Source organism: Macrobrachium rosenbergii, chromosome 44 (assembly GCF_040412425.1).
Source record: "Macrobrachium rosenbergii isolate ZJJX-2024 chromosome 44, ASM4041242v1, whole genome shotgun sequence".
Taxonomy (NCBI): Eukaryota; Metazoa; Arthropoda; class Malacostraca; order Decapoda; family Palaemonidae; genus Macrobrachium; species Macrobrachium rosenbergii.
The window spans coordinates 23,017,770-23,036,102 of record NC_089784.1 but is presented as its reverse complement, the minus strand read 5'-3'; the positions used below and the strand labels follow the sequence as shown (position 1 = coordinate 23,036,102).

The window sequence follows — 18,333 nt, the reverse complement described above, 5'->3', positions numbered from 1 at the left end:
TTTTGACTCATCTCATGTGACAGGAAGTACAACAGTTGTGCAATTTTTAATTTAACTTTTGTTTCAGATATTGTGGCACTTTTTATCGGACGAATTCACAAGCTAAGCAATGCGGTATACTCTAAAAACAATCTTGAGAGCTTACAAAGTAAAGACCCATTTATTCTTTACCTCATGTTTTCGAGCAGGCCTCAATTGCCAATTATATCGTTATCACTAGCAAAACACCTTCGTTAATGATAAAAATGTTTTGTTTTTTTTTTCAGCAGAAATTCACCAACAAAGAATGCCGGAGAAGTATTTCCGTTTTCTTTGTAGCAAGAGTACCCAGTAAGAGGCAGTTTCTTTGGAGAAAAATTCCGTCAGTAAACAGAATACGTATTCTGAAGACCGGTTTCATTAGTGACAAATAGGCAGCCTTTTACTGGATGAGTCACACAGGAACCAAACAGGTCATAGGAAACTATTTCAGAATTTTAGTTTTCATGACTAAACTACAGATTGATTTAGAACTACTGGGCTATCAATATATATTATTTGAAAATTACTAAAACAATTGTAAAAAAAAAAAAAAAAAAATAAAAACGTGGTTCTCCTAGAACACCGCCTTGACAGAGTTATAAAAAATATTTCACAGCAAGATAAGGTCCAGGTAAATTCATTTGACAATTTGAACGCTTAATAAAAGAAATGAGCTCATTTCATTGATAGGGCATCATAGGCCTAATCGTTATCTGCGTTACTAGACGTACGAATCCCGTTCTCACCTAAAAAAAAAAGATAATTTATTAGCTTCAGGTACCTCCGAGAATAACCTAAAACCAGAACAGCGATAGGCCTATCAGATGCTTTCCCACTTTTCTCGAAGTTAGGCCTAAAGTGAATAACTGGTTTTTTCACCAATATGTGAATCGAGGAAATAAAAAAAGGTAAATGACTGTATCTAATTACTAATCTATCACTAACGAAATTTGGATGGGATCACAAACTGGAAAATGCAAGGATTTAAGTAAACTGAAAATAGAAAGTATGATGTTTGATGGAGGGCTAAAATCTAGTCTCATAGAAGCAGTAAAACTTGACTGGCGACTGACGCGGTAATGACACGCCATATGCAAAGTAGAATAAACGCATTGATTAAAGACAGGACGAGGTTAATGATCAAGCGCAATCTTTGTTTTACTCTGATTAAAAGCCTGCTCTTTCAAAACAAAGTTAATGATAATGGTTTGACTACTTAAACAATGGCTTGAACACACTCACACACGCACACACTCAGTGGATATTTTTATATAATTGCCAATCAAGTAAATGGAATTATGTGTATTTGTATATGAATAGAACAATGATAGGTGCATTTCATCATCAGGATCTTCAGAAACAAAATGATCATCAGGTTTCCAGGAAAGGCGTTTTTCTGCTTTTCCCGTTATTTTTCATCTAGTGGCGTTGGGGTTAGGTACGTGTGCCTGGCTTGCTCTTTTTCCTAATTAGTGCTTTACCTTTTCCTTGCTGTGTTCACTTTTAGATTTTTGGAAACAATACTTATAGGCATCTTTTTTATAAATTCTATTCAATTATATTCAATATATATATATATATATATATATATATATATATATATATATATATATATATATATATATATATTTATATATACAGTATATATATCGATATATACATATATACATATAATCTAATGATTTTTTGACACAATATTTTTCAAAGCCATTATGAAAAATGATCAAATTTCTCTAATAACTGAACGCTGTTATTGTTATCTCCCACGTCCCTTCAGCCAGAATAAACAGTTAGGCGGGTTCAAGGTTACGGCCACTTACGAAAGTCCTCAAGGCAGGTTTCTGGTGATTGTGAAGATTGGACTTGATCGTCCAATTTCGGAAAAGGACTTCTTTCTCCCTTCATAGAGGCCACAGTAAAGGGGTGGGATATAGTGTCCTTGTATTTTACTTTACCTCATGAAAATTCATTCGTCTGTTTGGGATAAATCTTCTGGCAAGCGCGATGTGGCAACTCACAGAGTTATTATACATGCATTATTAATGCAAGTATAATGACTCAGACGAAGTAAAGTACTAGGTACGGTCATCCACAATGACACCAGAAGATGGATCAGAAATAGACAGGTAAAAGACAGGTAAAGGGTAATACCTACCTGTAGGCTGTTTAAGCGGTCTTCCTCTAGCGGGTATACGTGGGAATTCGTCGACAGGTGTTCATCTGGCTCTCATAAGATTCTTCTTCGCCTTTTTAGTTTTTTGTTTTCTGTAAAAGGAAACTATTGAGATGGCTTTGTCTGTCCGTCCACACTTTTCCTGTCCGCCCTCAGATCTTAAAAATTACTGAGGCTAGAGGGCTGCAAGTTGGTACTATGTGGATCATCCACCCTCCAATCATACAACATACCAAATTGCAGCCTTCTAGTCTCAATAGTTTTTATTTTAGTTAAGGTTAAAGTTAGCCATGATTGTGCATCTAGCAAGCTATAGGGCAGGCCACCACCGGGCCATGGCTGAAAGCTTCATGGGCCGCTGCTCATACAGCATTATACGCTGAACAGAAAACACGATTGCGTCGAAGAAACTTCGGCGAGATTTTTACTTGGTCTTGTTCGCATCCAATACGACGGAACGGAGCGAGGGTTCCCTGAGTCTGTCTGTGATTTACTTGTGTAGCATTCGTGAATAAAATCCTTATGCTTATAAGCAACTCTAAAAATCTAGCTTATACCATTATAGGCACGATGTTGGACCGTGATCGCGCAATTCAGACACAGTTATATGCATACAGTATGTATACAGGATGCGCTCAAGCATTACCGCTATAGTTCTGTAACAGAACTATAGATATGCTAAATATAGAAACAGAAATTCATACATAATCTTTTCTCTCTCTCTCTCTCTCTCTCTCTCTCTCTCTCTCTCTCTCTATATATATATATATATATATATATATATATATATATATATATATATATATATATATATATATATATATATATATATACACATATACACACATATATGTATATATATATATGTATACACAAATATGTGTCCATATGTATCGTTAACATACTATTTCTGTTAATTTTACCGTCATCTCTTTTCATTATTATCACTGACTGTTTTTTTTTTGTTGGTATTAAATCAATGAAAATAAGTATTTCTTCGCCATGAAAAAATGAACCAAAAATTTTTTTAAAAATGAGATAAAACCAGCCATGGCTGTCGTCAACTTTATATTCGAAGAATCCGAGGAATCACTTTAAGTTTTTCGAGAATATAGGACAGACGGCGTCAAGCAAACGCTCAGAGCACGTGGGACATTTTATATTTCTTACAGGAAAAAACAAATTATTGGTAAATTTCTGGAAACTGAGTTGTAGTTACCTCATATATATATATATATATATATATATATATATATATATATATATATATATATATATATATATATATATATATATATATATTTTATATATGTATATATATATATATATATATATATATATATATATATATATATATATATATATGTGTGTGTGTGTGTGTGTGTGTGTACATATATACATATATATGTATAAGTACATATGTATGTGTATATGTATATATATATATATATATATATACATATATATATATATATATATATATATATATATATATATATATATATATATATATATATATATATATTTCTGTTTGCATCCATCGGAGTCTGTACGCTCACTAGTTTTATCTATATTTATTTATTCATTTATTTGTTATTTATAGATTTATTTATTCATTTTTAGGATCTCTACACTCAGGGTTATTTACATCTTCAGTAACTGAACTATTAGTGAATACGTCGAATTAGCGTATTGTTGTACTACGACGCAGTCATAGGTACTCCAAAATCTACTTATTAATTCTTGAATAATTGCAGTGCTTTTTCGTTTCCTTTGGCAAACTAGTAATCAGTAGAAATAAGGAAACTCCCTCTCAAACGAAAGTGTTTTGCTTTGAACTTTTACTCTTTTCTTTTAGACAAATGTTATTCATTCCTGTACTTGTATGAATACAGCACCTTCGGACGTGCTCAATCACTCTTTCTGAAAGTACGTCTGCTTTACCGAAGAATATTCTAATCTTGCCACTTTAGCCGTTACATTATAGCAAAAGATAAATCAAAGTGAATGTTTATTTCTGAAGCTCCTCTGGATTCCCAAAGTGAATATGAATAACTAAGTGGGATGATTCAATTTGTATCAAAGAAGCATAAAAATTTTAACATTAAAGAATACCGGAGTATGACGCAAGCCGGTTGCCTGACGATGTTTTCCTAGTTCCTCGCGGGACCTTGCCGTACGAAAATCAGGGTCACGCCACTCATAAAGGCCAGAGGACAGGTTGGTGTTCGTTCTCTGGGCCTGGAGTTGGAATTCCCTGTCTACCCAAGAGCCTCTGAAGACATACCTCTGAAGACACACCTGGGTAGTAGAAGTACAGCCGTGTAACAGTAAAGGTTCTCGTGAGTCGAAGTGAAGTGGTCTACCTGCTTGCGCCCATCTTTATACTCCTTAAAACATTTTCACGCTCTAGGTATTATCTGTGAGTCTGTGTGGGATAATCGCCTTGTGTTTTGTTTCGCGTTCCGGTGTAGTGATATGGTTTTCTTCGCCATTTAGTTCCCTTTTCTCTTTTCTCTCTCTCTTCGTAGTCTTATTTAGGTTTCCAAGTGGAGTGCAGGATAATTATCGGGATAATGGAAGGAAGAGGGATTTCTCACATCTACCACTGCCGATACGGTTAATTGTGAATCTCAGTGAAAACTTCTCTAGAAGTCGATTCCCAGAAGTCTTTAAATAGAGATTTTAAAACAGCGTAATACTGTAATGCGTTTATCCTTGAAAAATTAAGCAATTTATAGTAACGTTATTTATATCCTTGTCGAGTTTTATATATTGCGTATGTTCAAACGTGTACAGACGAACAAATGCTAAGGAAATGAGATGCATCGCAAGACGAAAACAAACATATTGTCATGCACAGTTACAGATCTTCCTCCTGGAAAGCAATATCACGAGGGATATTCTCGAAGGTAGATATTGTTAATGTTACAGCTGATGTTGCCGTAAAGGTATGAAAGGCACCTCCACTAAGCCACGGTCTAGACCGTGCATTGAGCTTGCGTCGGATAATACAAAAGAAACCGGATTTTGTGTGTGGTAGAACTATGAATTCTAGGACCTCTACTCTTGTCTTCAGACATCAACATGCATGCGCGGGACATTCCCAGCTCAAATTGGCAAACACTTTTTTTGATAGTGAATAAGACTACGAGAACGGTACCGAAATTAACATGCATGATCGTTTTCTACTCTGGATTCCCTAGGTGAAGTGACGCGCCCTTATCCACCGGGCCAGGGATGTTGCCAGCTACATATTTCGGTGGGGATAATGATCGAAACCCACAATGCTTCGTCATGGCGATATCTTTATCCGCAAGTTTATCCCAGTGGCTGAATGGAGGAATAACGAGGTACCGAAGGAGTTCCTGTGAACCTCAAGACTGCTGTGAATACAGTGGACTTGATCATACAAACGCTTAGGTCAAGCTTTCCAGTACCATACAGATCTAAGCAACAGTAAAAGCTGAGAAAGATTAGGAACTTCAGATGTTCATCGTTCGTGATGAAATAATGAAATCGACAGTTGCGGTTGCATTGGTTTTTCTCAGAAACCACGTCAGTTTGGGACAAACGGCTTATTGCTGGAAAATATGCTCTATGTTATCATTAAATGCTTGTATTTACAACACGCACGTGCATATACCTGAAATGGTTTTTATTACGTCATCTATGAATTTCGCTCTAGAGGCCACTGTAACAACTTATGTTATATACTGACGTTCATAGTTAAGCATTCTTGCTTGCCCACAAAGCTCTAAACATGCATACGAATGCAGATTTCACATATGAACGTATGGAGAGAGAGAGAGAGAGAGAGAGAGAGAGAGAGAGAGAGAGAGAGAGAGTTTAGGTAAATTTTATTATGCATTATCCTAATCAAAATCGTAATTCTTGTTTATTTTCTGATCAAAATATTAGCATGTTTTGGCAATTTTTTAATTATAATATTTTTATGCATTATTGTATCTTTTACTTATCGATGTTATCATTCAGTCTTTAAATAACACCTCGGTAAATAGACAATGTCATTTCCCGGAATTCTAGGGCGTACGTCTTCAGTTGACTATCGTTAATGATCAGGGAAAACCGAAATCCTGCTCCATTTTTTCATTGTCGGTTATTTGATCCAGATACCACTGAAAGTCAAACTGTAGCATTAAACCTCTCCCTGACTTTTTCCTGCATCTAGTACTGTTGCCATATGTGGCAACTTCCTGTCAGCTGTGGTTTTTCGTTCGTATGTTAACAAATTCATCTTCGATAACGCAACTCGCATCTGTTATTTCTAGCCTCGATGGCAACTTGTGTTGATAATTTCTGTCAATGGAGTCCTCAATATTCCCTTTAATCCCTTGTCTGGAGAAATGATTAAATTTTGCTACTATGTGCACGCTAGTCATCATGTTCCCAAACGCTTATGTCAGTGATTAAGCTGGCCTTATGACAGCTTGTGCTTTTGTTCCTAGAGAGAGACCCGTACTCTTTCCCAAGAAACAGCTTGGAAGTCTATTTACATTATTTCAGTAATATTGTTTCTCTTCCAGGTAACAGTTGTCTTCCTGTGGTAAGAAAGCCACCTGGCTAGATTTTCAATTTACCTTAATTAAAAAAAAATAAGGAAATAAAGTAAATGATAAAAATATACAAATAAATGAAAGCTACCAACTTGCCCGAGAACCATGTCATCTGATCCCATTCGTCGTTCCCTGGGGATTCTGATTGTGGTGGCGCTGGCTGTGGAATCCAGCGCTCATATTGGTAAGTGCATTGACCAAAAAAAAAAAACTAGATAAATAAAGAAATAAATAGATATATAATAAAATCTAAAGATTCTGTCTCTCTTAGTTTTGTTATTAAAACCCACTTCTTTTTATGGTTGCATTCTAAGTTTAGTTTCTATTTGCTTTCTCGTCGGTAATGCCTGGTCATCTGTTACCTGAATATTCATGATGTTTTTAGCATATTTGGCAGCAGTGTCAGCGACAGCTGGTAGCTGTTAAGCTTAGAAGGCAAGGGAGTGCATATGAAGTGCTTGACTTGATTTTGCTTCGTTTTTTACATCGTCCACCGTTATCTAAAGTTAAAAATGAGTTAGATAAAGGAGAAAATGCTGCACTTATATCGATGTCTATCATTCAGTCCTGTGCATAGGTACAATCTCATTTCATTAAATCTATATGGTTTATATAAAGTTAAAAAATGAATCAGATGAAGCAGGAAATGCTACACTTATACTGATGTCTATTGTTTGAATCGTGCATAAGTATAATCTCGCGTCATTAAATCTATATTATTTATTGGTAATATATTCGAGGCTTCCTTATGCTAGTATTTACAACACAGTCATAACGCTTTCTTCGTCTCTTCCTCTTATTAACTTCTACTCTATTTTTTCTCCTCTAACTCTCCTTCCTCGTTCATTATCAGGGAGCTGCGAAGACCACTCGTTCGAATGCTTCAAGTGGAGAGGATGGGGTCTGTGCGATTCCAATCTACGGTTCATGGCGCTGAATTGTCCGGTGACGTGCAACGTTTGCCTAGGTAAGCGAGAGAGAGAGAGAGAGAGAGAGAGAGAGAGAGAGAGAGAGACAGACAGACAGACAGACAGACAGAGTGCTAATTTCAGGTACATATAACCTGAAAAGATCCTTTCTTTCTATGCCATCTAAAGCACATGATTCTCATTTGTATTTTCAAATATTCTTTTTGGGATATACCACAGAACAGAAAGTCCATGAAATAAAAGAGTAAAAAAAAAGTAACACTGACTAGCATTCTCCTGCAACCTCTATCTACCGGCTTCCATCTTCAGCCAGAAGTCGCTTGATTACGGTTTTGATGATTCTGCATCGTCACCCCGTCTTAGTTTATTTTCTCGTGGACTCACCATGTCTTATTTCAAATGTCTTATCCGGCCTTGTATGTGTGTGTTTTCTAGTAGCCACAGTGGCGTCTTCATTTCTTGATTTCTCCACACTTTTATGCAATAATAATAATAATAATAATAATAATAATAATAATAATAATAATAATAATAATAATAATAATAATAATGTTTTATTTTCTGGAAAGGTTTCTCAACTACGGCAGACCAGGCAGTCCGTGAAGAAGGGATTCTAAACCTAATTACTAGAAATAAAATTTTTATTCTTATTGTCACCATCATTATTATTACTAACCAAGCTGCCATCATATTCGGAAAACAGAATGCTACAAGCACAGATGTCCCAAGAGGCAAAGCAACTTCGAGAATAAACTATTTTAAAGAAATAAAAAAAACAGATATTGTAAAAAAAATAGATTACGGAATGAGACTCATGAGCTTGACTGGCGAAAAGGCATTTGCATCCCATTTGAACTTCCGAAGTTCTGCTGATTCAGCAAAATGACGAAGAACGTCATCCTGTAAACTGGTCACAGATATCAAACAATGAGACCATGTCGCTATTTCCTTTTCGGTTTTTGACTTACGGGTTAGTTGTACATTCTAATTATGTTCTCCACGTATCTTGGATACTAATATTTCTTAGAGTTTTCATGTATCTTGGGTATTATTATTTCTTACAGTTCTCCATGTATCTGGGACATTGATATTTCTTACAGTTTTCCATGTGCCTGTGATATTAATATTTCTTACAGTTCTCCATGTATCTGGGATATTAACATTTCTTACAGTTTTCCATTTATGTGGGATATTAATATTTCTTAATATCTCTTACAGTTCTCCATATTAATATTTCTTACAGTTCTCCACGTATCTGGGATATTAATATTTCTTACAGTTCTCCATGTATCTGGGATATTAACATTTCTTACAGTTTTCCATTTATGTGGGATATTAATATTTCTTAATATTTCTTACAGTTCTCCATATTAATATTTCTTACAGTTCTCCATATTAATATTTCTTACAGTTCTCCACGTATCTGGGATATTAATATTTCTTACAGTTCTCCATGTATCTGGGATATTAACATTTCTTACAGTTTTCCATTTATCTGGGATATTAATATTTCTTAATATTTCTTACAGTTCTCCATATTAATATTTCTTACAGTTCTCCACGTATCTGGGATATTAATATTTCTTACAGTTCTCCATGTATCTGGGATATTAACATTTCTTACAGTTCTCCACGTATCTGGGATATTAATATTTCTTACAGTTCTCCACGTATCTGGGATATTAATATTTCTAAGAGTTTCCCATGTATCTGGGATATTATTATTTCTTACAGTTCTCCACGTATCTGGGATATTATTATTTCTTAGAATTCTCCATGTATCTGAGATATTATTATTTCTTACAGTTCTCCATGTATCTGGGACATTGATATTTCTTACAGTTTTCCATGTGCCTGTGATATTAATATTTCTTACAGTTCTCCATGTATCTGGGATATTAACATTTCTTACAGTTTTCCATGTATGTGGGATATTAATATTTCTTACAGTTCTCCATGTATCTGGGATATTAATATTTCTTAGAGTTTCCCATGTATCTGGGATATTATTATTTTTTACAGTTCTCCATGTATCTGGGATATTAATATTTCTTACAGTTCTCCACGTATCTGGGATATTAATATTTCTTACAGTTCTCCACGTATCTTGGATATTAATATTTCTTAGAGTTTTCCATGTATCTGGGATATTACAGTATTATTTCTTACAGTTCTCCATGCATCTAGGATATTAATATTTCTTACAGGTGTCCTTGTATCTGGGATATTAATATTTCTTACAGTTCTCCATGTATCCGGGATATTAATATTTCGTACAGTTCTCCATGTATCTGGGATATTAATATTCCTTACAGTTCTCCATGTATCCGGGATATTGATATTTCTTACAGATCCCGGATGCTTCGACAGGAGTCAGGAGTGTGCAGAGTGGGTACAGCTGGGATTATGCGGTCGCAACAGACAAGTTCAAAGGACATGTCCCCATTCCTGCGACCTGTGCCAAATTCCAGAATTTTTCACGAAAACGCAAAGCATCGCTGAACCCGACTTTGGCAAGTATCTTCGAGATGTTTTCATATTTGTCTTATCTACCTACCTATCTGTGTATGCATAAACACGCACACACATACATACTATATATATATATATATATATATATATATATATATATATATATATATATATATATATATATATGTATATATATTTATATATATACAATATATATGTATACTATATATATATATATATATATATATATATATATATATATATATATATATATATATATATATATATATATATATATATATATATGATTATATATGTGTGTCTTGTGTGTTTGATAGGCTAAACATTATGATTTTATTATTCACTGAGGTTTGTCAGATTTTTCTTTCATTTTGTATTTTCATTTGTTAAGCTTTTTTCCTTACAATTAATCATTTGAATGTCTCGAACATTTCAGCTTTCATTGCTATCAAGTGACCTGCTCTCATCATTTTTCCAGTATCAAATATGCACTTCTAACTTATTTCATAAGTGGCAAGCATTCCTCATTAATTACTTTTTTCCTTGTTTCTCTGTATCACTCCATTTAGTGACAGATATCCTAATAGTTTATTATTTGAGTACCAGATTATTATAAATTCTATTCTAACCCGTGTATGCTATTTGTCCTTTCCTTTGCACTGATCTTCGACACAGATAGAAACGTCGACTTCTTAGAGCATCTACCTCTTTGTAACAATTGATTGCTCATTTCAAATTCTTTCTTGAGGACAAAGTCGAGCTTGTTGAGTGTACTAATAAACCTCCGACTTTCATTTTCGCCATTAATTTCCTGAAGAAAATTTGTTTCCTCATTTTTTTCATAATTCTTCCTTGAGGACAAAGTCGATCTTGGCGAGTTTATTGATAAACCTTCGACTTTCTTTTTCCCATTAATTTCCTGAAGGAAAATTTGTTTCCTCGCTTATTTCATAATTCTTCCCTGAGGACAAAGTCGAGCTTGTTGAGTGTACTAATAAACCTCCGACTTTCATTTTCGCCATTAATTTCCCGGAAGAAAATTTGTTTCCTTATTTTTTCCATAATTCTTCCTTGAGGATGAAATCGATCCCGGTGAGTGTACTGATAAATCTTCGACTTTCTTTTGCCCACTGACTTCCTGACGTAAATGTATATATTTCTTGATGCTGTAGATTGTGGCAGACCAGTAACACAAGCCGGTGGCAGAGGGAGGAGACAGATTATCTTCCCAGATGAACTAGACGACTACCTCAGAAGTCGAGTAAGTACAATTAATAAAGACCGAAGTAGGATATCAGCTCTTTTAGCAGTTACCGTCAATAGCTTTCATTTACCTCTGTCTCTGGCCCTAATTTGATTAGCTTTATCTCTACCTGGTAATCTCTTTCTTACTGTTAAAGTTATGGAGTTTGCAGTATAAATGTATATAGCAACATTTTTTCGTTTGCTACTTTTCTAATAAAAGTTGTAATAGTAGAGAGCTGGACTCTCAAAGGAATTCGGTACAAACAACAACAAAAAACACATTTAACACTAATTAATGCAAATGTCTTTAAAATAAAGCTCATCATAAATATAGATAAGTTGTGTTGCAATTTTCCAGTTTAATTCCTTCGGATATTATCCAATCTCAGCATGTTTTTGAGAAGCACTTGTTGACTAACCTAACTTCCAAAATATAGATTTTATTCTTGTTCAGTCCCGTGCGAAATTTATATAAAGCTAAATGACCAAGTTGAAGAAATAATAATAATAATAATAATAATAATAATAATAAATAATAATAATAATAATAATAATAATAATAATAATAGCATGAGTCTTGAAATAGAGAAACAATTCCACAGTTATGAATGGTTACAAATATATTTAAAAACAAATCATTTTGTACCCTCCAAACTGTGAATTTGTTTCTCCAGTAATAATAATAATAATAATAATAATAATAATAATAATAATAATAATAATAATAATAATAATAGGAGTGGGTTCATCGGGATCAACTGCACAACATTTTTATAAACATTTTCCATAAGAGTCTCAGAATGACAACCTCTCTCATTTATTCATCTTATCCATCAATCAGAGATTACCTTATTTAATTCTTATACATTCTTCCTATTCTTTTATTTCCAGCCTAATAATCCCCAGGATCCCTTTGTTCCGCACGGCCCTGAAGGTCATCATCATCACGACGAAGAAGATCATCACGACCCTCATAACGATCCACATGGTACAATTGATCGTCATAGACCTCAGCCTCTCAAGAAAGGTAACAATATGCTTCTGTGTTTGTGTTGTGTTTTTGTTTTTGTTTTTATATACGAACCCTTTGCATCTGTCCTTTCTAATACCTTTGCCGAATGCAGAATAAGGGGTCAGGGCTACTGTAGGCCTAGCAGGCATTTCTGCAGGTAGGCATTTCACAGAGCAAGGGATCAGGGCTACTGTAGGCCTAGCAGGCATTTCTGCAGGTAGGCATTTCACAGAGCAAGGGGTCAGGGGTATTGTAGGCCTAGCAGGCATTTCTGCAGGTAGGCATTTCACAGAGCAAGGAGTCAGGGGTACTGTAGGCCTAGCAGGCATTTCTGCAGGTAGGCATTTCACAGAGCAAGGGGTCAGGGGTACTGTAGGCCTAGCAGGCATTTCTGCAGGTAGGCATTTCACAGAGCAAGGGGTCAGGGCTACTGTAGGCCTAGTAGGCATTTCTGCAGGTAGGCATTTCAGAGGGAATATGTGACCTAAACAGACTTACCTTTACCTACCTTTACCTAACCTAACCTCGGACGCCGTATCCTAACCTTGGCTGAGGAGGGCGGGGGGGAAGGGAAGGGGGCTTTGAAGTGTTTTAGGGCAATAACGCGTAGCATCTTCGCTTGAACTTTTGCGGTTCCAGTTGCGCATCTTCCTCAGGGAGACTGTTCCACAGTCCAACGGTGTGGGGAATAAAGGACCTCTTGAACTGAGAAGTTCGACAGAGAGGCACAATTACTGCATATTGGTGCTGCTGTTTAGCAAATCTGATTCCTCTCGGCAGGAAAAGGGGATCAGGGATCAATTGTGAATGTGAAAGAGCTCTGTTGAAATTCAGCTTATGAAAAATGTATCTCATTATGGTTGTCCTATTATTTTTACAGATGCGATATATTTCTTTCCTTTTAGTTATCATGTTTATTAACGATGGGCAGGAACTGTTTCTTCTCAGGTGTAAAATATTTATATACGGTTTGTTTCTTTAGCGTTTATCACCAGTCATGTATTGTTTATCCACTTTACAGTATTCCGTTTTCTCCAAGTTTAGAAAGATTCTTTCCCCTCTTAATACTGCGATCTTTATGTGCTGTAAAATGCTTTCCTTTAAGAAAATCTCTTTCTGTGTTCCATCTGTACAATACCAATGTGCTGCGAGTTTTTTGTCCATTTCTTAATACGGATATGAAGCTAAAATGCTTAACCATTAGAAGGTTAGCAATCAACGATACAAAACCAACGCCAAGTTGCAGGGTTGCTGTGACCTCAGTGTCACCAAGCGACAAAAACCCTCATGAATTATTCTAAACGTTTCGATGCAATGGAATATAAAATTTAGTCCAGAGGAGAGGCGCTGGGACATTTGAGGTCATTCAGCGCTGAAAGGGAAGCTGAGAGTAAAAAGGTTTTAAAGGTGTAACGGGAGGAAAACCTCGCTGTTGCACCATGGAGCCATTGTTAGAAGGTAAAAAGTAAGATGAATGAAACAGAATATGAACAAAGGTACAGTAAAAGGAATGGAAAGGGTTGAGGCCAGGGGCCGAATGGCGCTACAAAGAACCGTAAGTATTGCCTGCAGTGCACAGTGTGAGGTGCACTGGCGGCAATACCCCTCCTATGGGGTTCTAAACACTTCGATGAGTACCACATTAGTACTTTAACTGCTAAAACGTGGCTGAACCCTTGTGAGGCAGACTTCCGCAGCGTATGCCGTTCATACACCTACACTGAAGGCTCAGCAACACAGCGCAGGACAGAACAGAAAGAAAAATTTCAAAAACCGGGAAGAAAGACAGTAAGAGTCAGGAATTCAGGTACAGGAAGAGGGTTCCAATGATGCCAGCTTAACGTAAACCAATGAGTCATGCGTTCATGTTTTAGGGTAATAACGATAATTTTATCTTCACATCTTCTCTTTTTGTTTTCAGTCAAAGTTCGTAGAACTTTCTATATACCTGAGCATCCTTTTATTTTCCACTCAGAAGAGAAGGTTTCTGGTAGCGCTAGAATCTCTCGGTGGCTTTTCATCCGTAACGCTTGTAAATGTCCGGTTTCAGATCCTGTTGCCTCTATCGACGTTACCGATACCTTCTGTGGCGCCACACTTATCCATGAGAGGTTCCTACTGACAGCTGCTCACTGCGTACTAGATCCTGACAAACCGTAAGCATGGTGTGAGCTCAGTACTCGCTAATTATTATCCTGTTTGTCAGGTGACATATTGCGTGAATGTCACTTGTTTGTGAAGTGACATATTTTGTGAAAAAGCTATTTTAGCTTTTTAAATGTGAATGCCTCTCTTCCTGCGAATGAACTCATTTTCATTCTCTCTCAATCTTTCCAAGTGTGAGGACAGTTCGTCTGGGTGAGCTGGATTTTTCCAAAGAAAACGAGGCCTTCTCCGCACCGGTCGATTACAGTGTGAAGCTCATTACAGTTCATCCAGAATACAAGTATGCTATGCTCATATTTTCGTTCTTATGTGGAATTAAAACATACTTTATTCCTTAAGGTAACTATCAATCCAAGTTTTTTCATTCAGCTTACTGCCATTAAGAGAGTTAGAGCATAATACATGCAACGTTTCATTGGAAGTAATTAACTCAATATTTTTTTTTACAAAATAATTATGAACATTTATTACTATTTTTTTAACAGAATTTTCACTGAAAACATTTCTTACTATTTTTTCCTGACATAATACATCCAGTTTCCCAAAAGTAATGAACTATTTATCTTGTCTTTTTTAACAATAGAATTAGCACTGGAAACGTTTCTTACACTTTTTCGTGATTTGTTATTTATTTTTCTTTGAATAAGGACCAATTCGCTAGAGCGGTATAATGACATCGCCCTCATTGAAACGACAGAGAATGTCCAGTTCAATGACGTCGTCTATCCCTTCTGTCTCCCAAAAGCAAGACCAGCGAACGGTGCCACTGTGACTGGGTCCGGCTTCGGTTTGGTTAACAACAGTAAGTAGCACGTTTATCATGTTTCTTATACCAGCGGTCTCCCTAAAAACAGGTCTGGTCATTACTTATGGGTGCCCAGAAAGGCATAGCAGATGATGTCAGCACAGAGACTCTGTGACTATCTGTGGGAGCAGAGCTATGGGCCAGCAAACTTGTCACCAAGTCTTAGCTACTTTTTGGAAGAATGTAAATTCTGGAGCAACACATATATATATATATATATATATATATATATATATATATATATATATATATATATATATATATATATATATATATATATATATATATATGTACTGTACTTGAATACTTTATTTGAATAAATTACAAAAGTATACATACCTGAAAATGGAAATTCGACAAATATGCGTCTTAATAAAGAAGATTCCTTTGTAAATACTATTATTTTTGACTAGTGGCACTTGCGTATTTCTAACGTTCACATCAGAAATCTATATTTTCCTTCTGTTTACCTGACTCTTTTTCCAATTATTTCAAACAGCTGATCGCTCCACCCACGTACAAGAGGCGGACTTAATGGTAGTGGACTCCCACATGTGTTGGAACATGTACGAACGTGAAGGATTGGGAAACACCATAAGAACTCAGTATCCTCATCTTTTCCAAGGGACAGACATTCTGTGCGCTACCTTTCCCGGGAGAGATGCCTGTCAGGTGAGGAATTCTTTCTATCTATTTTTTCTTCTTTTTTTCTTCTTCTTCTTCTTCTTCTTCTTCTTCTTCTTCTTCTTCTTCTTCTTCTTCTTCTTACTTTTCAATAATAGTCACTAGTGTCTTTTCTGCTATCTTTTTATCTATATTTTTGTTATACCTGTATTTGTCTTATTTATATGTTCATTAATTACACACATGCAGTGAATTAGCACGGAAGCGCAAGTGGCATTGTGCTAGGTGATCTGGATGCAAATGTACAAAATAAGGAACAACCAGGTATAGTTAGATTTGGAGAAAGGTGAAATTGTGGTGGATATGTGTATAAATGAAGTTTGATTGCTGGAAATGTTGGGTTTCATATTAATAGTTTGTCAGAGAATACAGCAAGGAAAATTGTTCAATAAACTCTACCTTAGTACAGAGCATAAACTAAAGTTATATGATAGATGCAATAGGGAGAAGAAGGGAGATAAAAGGAATGTTTGAACATAATACGGCTCAAAAATTTAAACAAGAATATATATATATATATATATATATATATATATATATATATATATATATATATATATATATATATATATATATGTATATATATAAATAATATATATATATATATATATATATATATATATATATATATATATATATAAATATGTATATATATATATATGTGTGTGTATATGCGTGTGTATATAAATATACTTGTGTGTGTGTATACATATGTATAAATATATATACATACATACATATATATATATATATATATATATATATATATATATATATATATACATATACATATATTAGAAGTTAGCTCACAGGAATTGTTCTAGATATTCTGCGATGCTGCTGACTATCAGGAGACATCCTTGACCATGAAAATCATTTAGCTAGGCCAAAACTACCTATTCTAACGAGTCACCCACAGAGAACTTATCTAATTCTGTCTAACTATTGTGTCGACACTTTCCAGGGCGATTCTGGAGGTCCTCTCTTCCAAGACGTTGTCGGGCAGCGCTTTCTGGTGGGCGTCATTGGCCAGGGCATCTCCTGCAGGGGCAACGGCGTCCCCAGCCTACCCGGCTTCTACATCAGCGTGGCTGACCACATCGATTTCATCAACAGTGTTATTTATCCATCGTAAATTCTGGATGGCTGGATGCGTTCTCTGCCCTATTGATAGTTTTTTTTTTTTTTTATACATAATGTCTGTTACAACTCGTTGTATAGCCTAGACACACCTCCTTATGGTAGCTATTTTCTATAAAAGGTTGATTTTATAGGAAAATAGATCTTGAGTGTCGTTTAATTTGACTAAAAGTTCCACAGATCATTGTGACCGTTAATAATAAGCCAGCATACCATTTCAAACCGCAATTATTTATTGATTTTTTTCCAAACATAACCATAGATAGGCCTAAATTGAAGCAAATAAACTGAATATGTGGTTATTTGAAATGGCAATGAGGCAACTATATATCTAAGACTAACTGCATTTCTGACTACGGCAAATAAGTCCAAGTGTATTGCATAATCTAAATGTATAGAGATAAAAACTCCCAGACGGGCTATATTGAAATTTGAAAGGAAGAGGTTTTACTTTTTAGTCATTATTTACATTAAATTATGATTTTTTATATAAAAATACTACATCGATGTGCAGAATTCAATACAATACATACAGAAAATATTGTATCATGAATTTGCCACTCAGTGTCCGAAATCCAACGAATAGGTATATTGAATTTTCCATCCCTGGGAACAGAATAAGAACCCTTGTACCATCTCTGGCAACAGAATAAGAACCCTTTTAAAATGTTTACAATCGTTGCCTTGTGACTAACTGTACTGTACGTTGCTTAATACTCATTTGTTGTTGAATAAATTTGCTGACATTTGCTGTTTGCCTGATGATAAACCTTGTACCTCTCTCTCTCTCTCTCTCTCTCTCTCTCTCTCTCTCTCTCTCTCTCTCTCTCTCTCTCTCTCCGTACAGGTTTCCCTGCAGACTGGAAGTCACTATGTGAAAACTATAATTAACAAGTAAAGTTCATTATTTCGATAAGAAATTTGCGGTAATAACGAAGCCAAGCGCTTTCATAAATAAATCAATTTATTTAGCTTGCTTTGCTGATTCACGCATTTCTCTACAGGAACCAAGAAAATCTTTTATCTTTAAAGAAAAAGACAGAAAAATGGGGCAAGGGTGGATTGCAAAGGAGGAAAAATACTTCACT

At 35.3% G+C, this 18,333-nt stretch overlaps 1 protein-coding gene across 10 annotated transcripts in view; it reads left to right on the top strand.

The window, feature by feature from the left end:
* LOC136829402 (coagulation factor IX-like) overlaps window positions 1–17,994 on the top strand; it is a 28,151-nt gene extending 10,157 nt beyond the window's left edge. For 2 of the 10 annotated variants that reach the window (XM_067087916.1, XM_067087915.1), the window contains exons 2-11: window positions 6,742–6,955; window positions 7,625–7,738; window positions 10,052–10,213; window positions 11,366–11,454; window positions 12,330–12,465; window positions 14,501–14,606; window positions 14,789–14,896; window positions 15,264–15,418; window positions 15,921–16,093; window positions 17,070–17,994. In XM_067087916.1, coding sequence (XP_066944017.1) covers window positions 6,877–6,955; window positions 7,625–7,738; window positions 10,052–10,213; window positions 11,366–11,454; window positions 12,330–12,465; window positions 14,501–14,606; window positions 14,789–14,896; window positions 15,264–15,418; window positions 15,921–16,093; window positions 17,070–17,240 — 1,293 coding nt within the window. In that variant the 5' untranslated portion in view covers window positions 6,742–6,876 and the 3' untranslated portion in view covers window positions 17,241–17,994. Of the gene's footprint in view, window positions 1–4,387; window positions 4,617–4,638; window positions 4,665–6,741; window positions 6,956–7,624; window positions 7,739–10,051; window positions 10,214–11,365; window positions 11,455–12,329; window positions 12,466–14,500; window positions 14,607–14,788; window positions 14,897–15,263; window positions 15,419–15,920; window positions 16,094–17,069 lie in introns of those variants that run through there. The other 8 variants (XM_067087918.1, XM_067087919.1, XM_067087909.1 and 5 more) reach the window with 8 other exon arrangements.
* The last annotated feature ends 339 nt before the right edge of the window (window positions 17,995–18,333 follow it).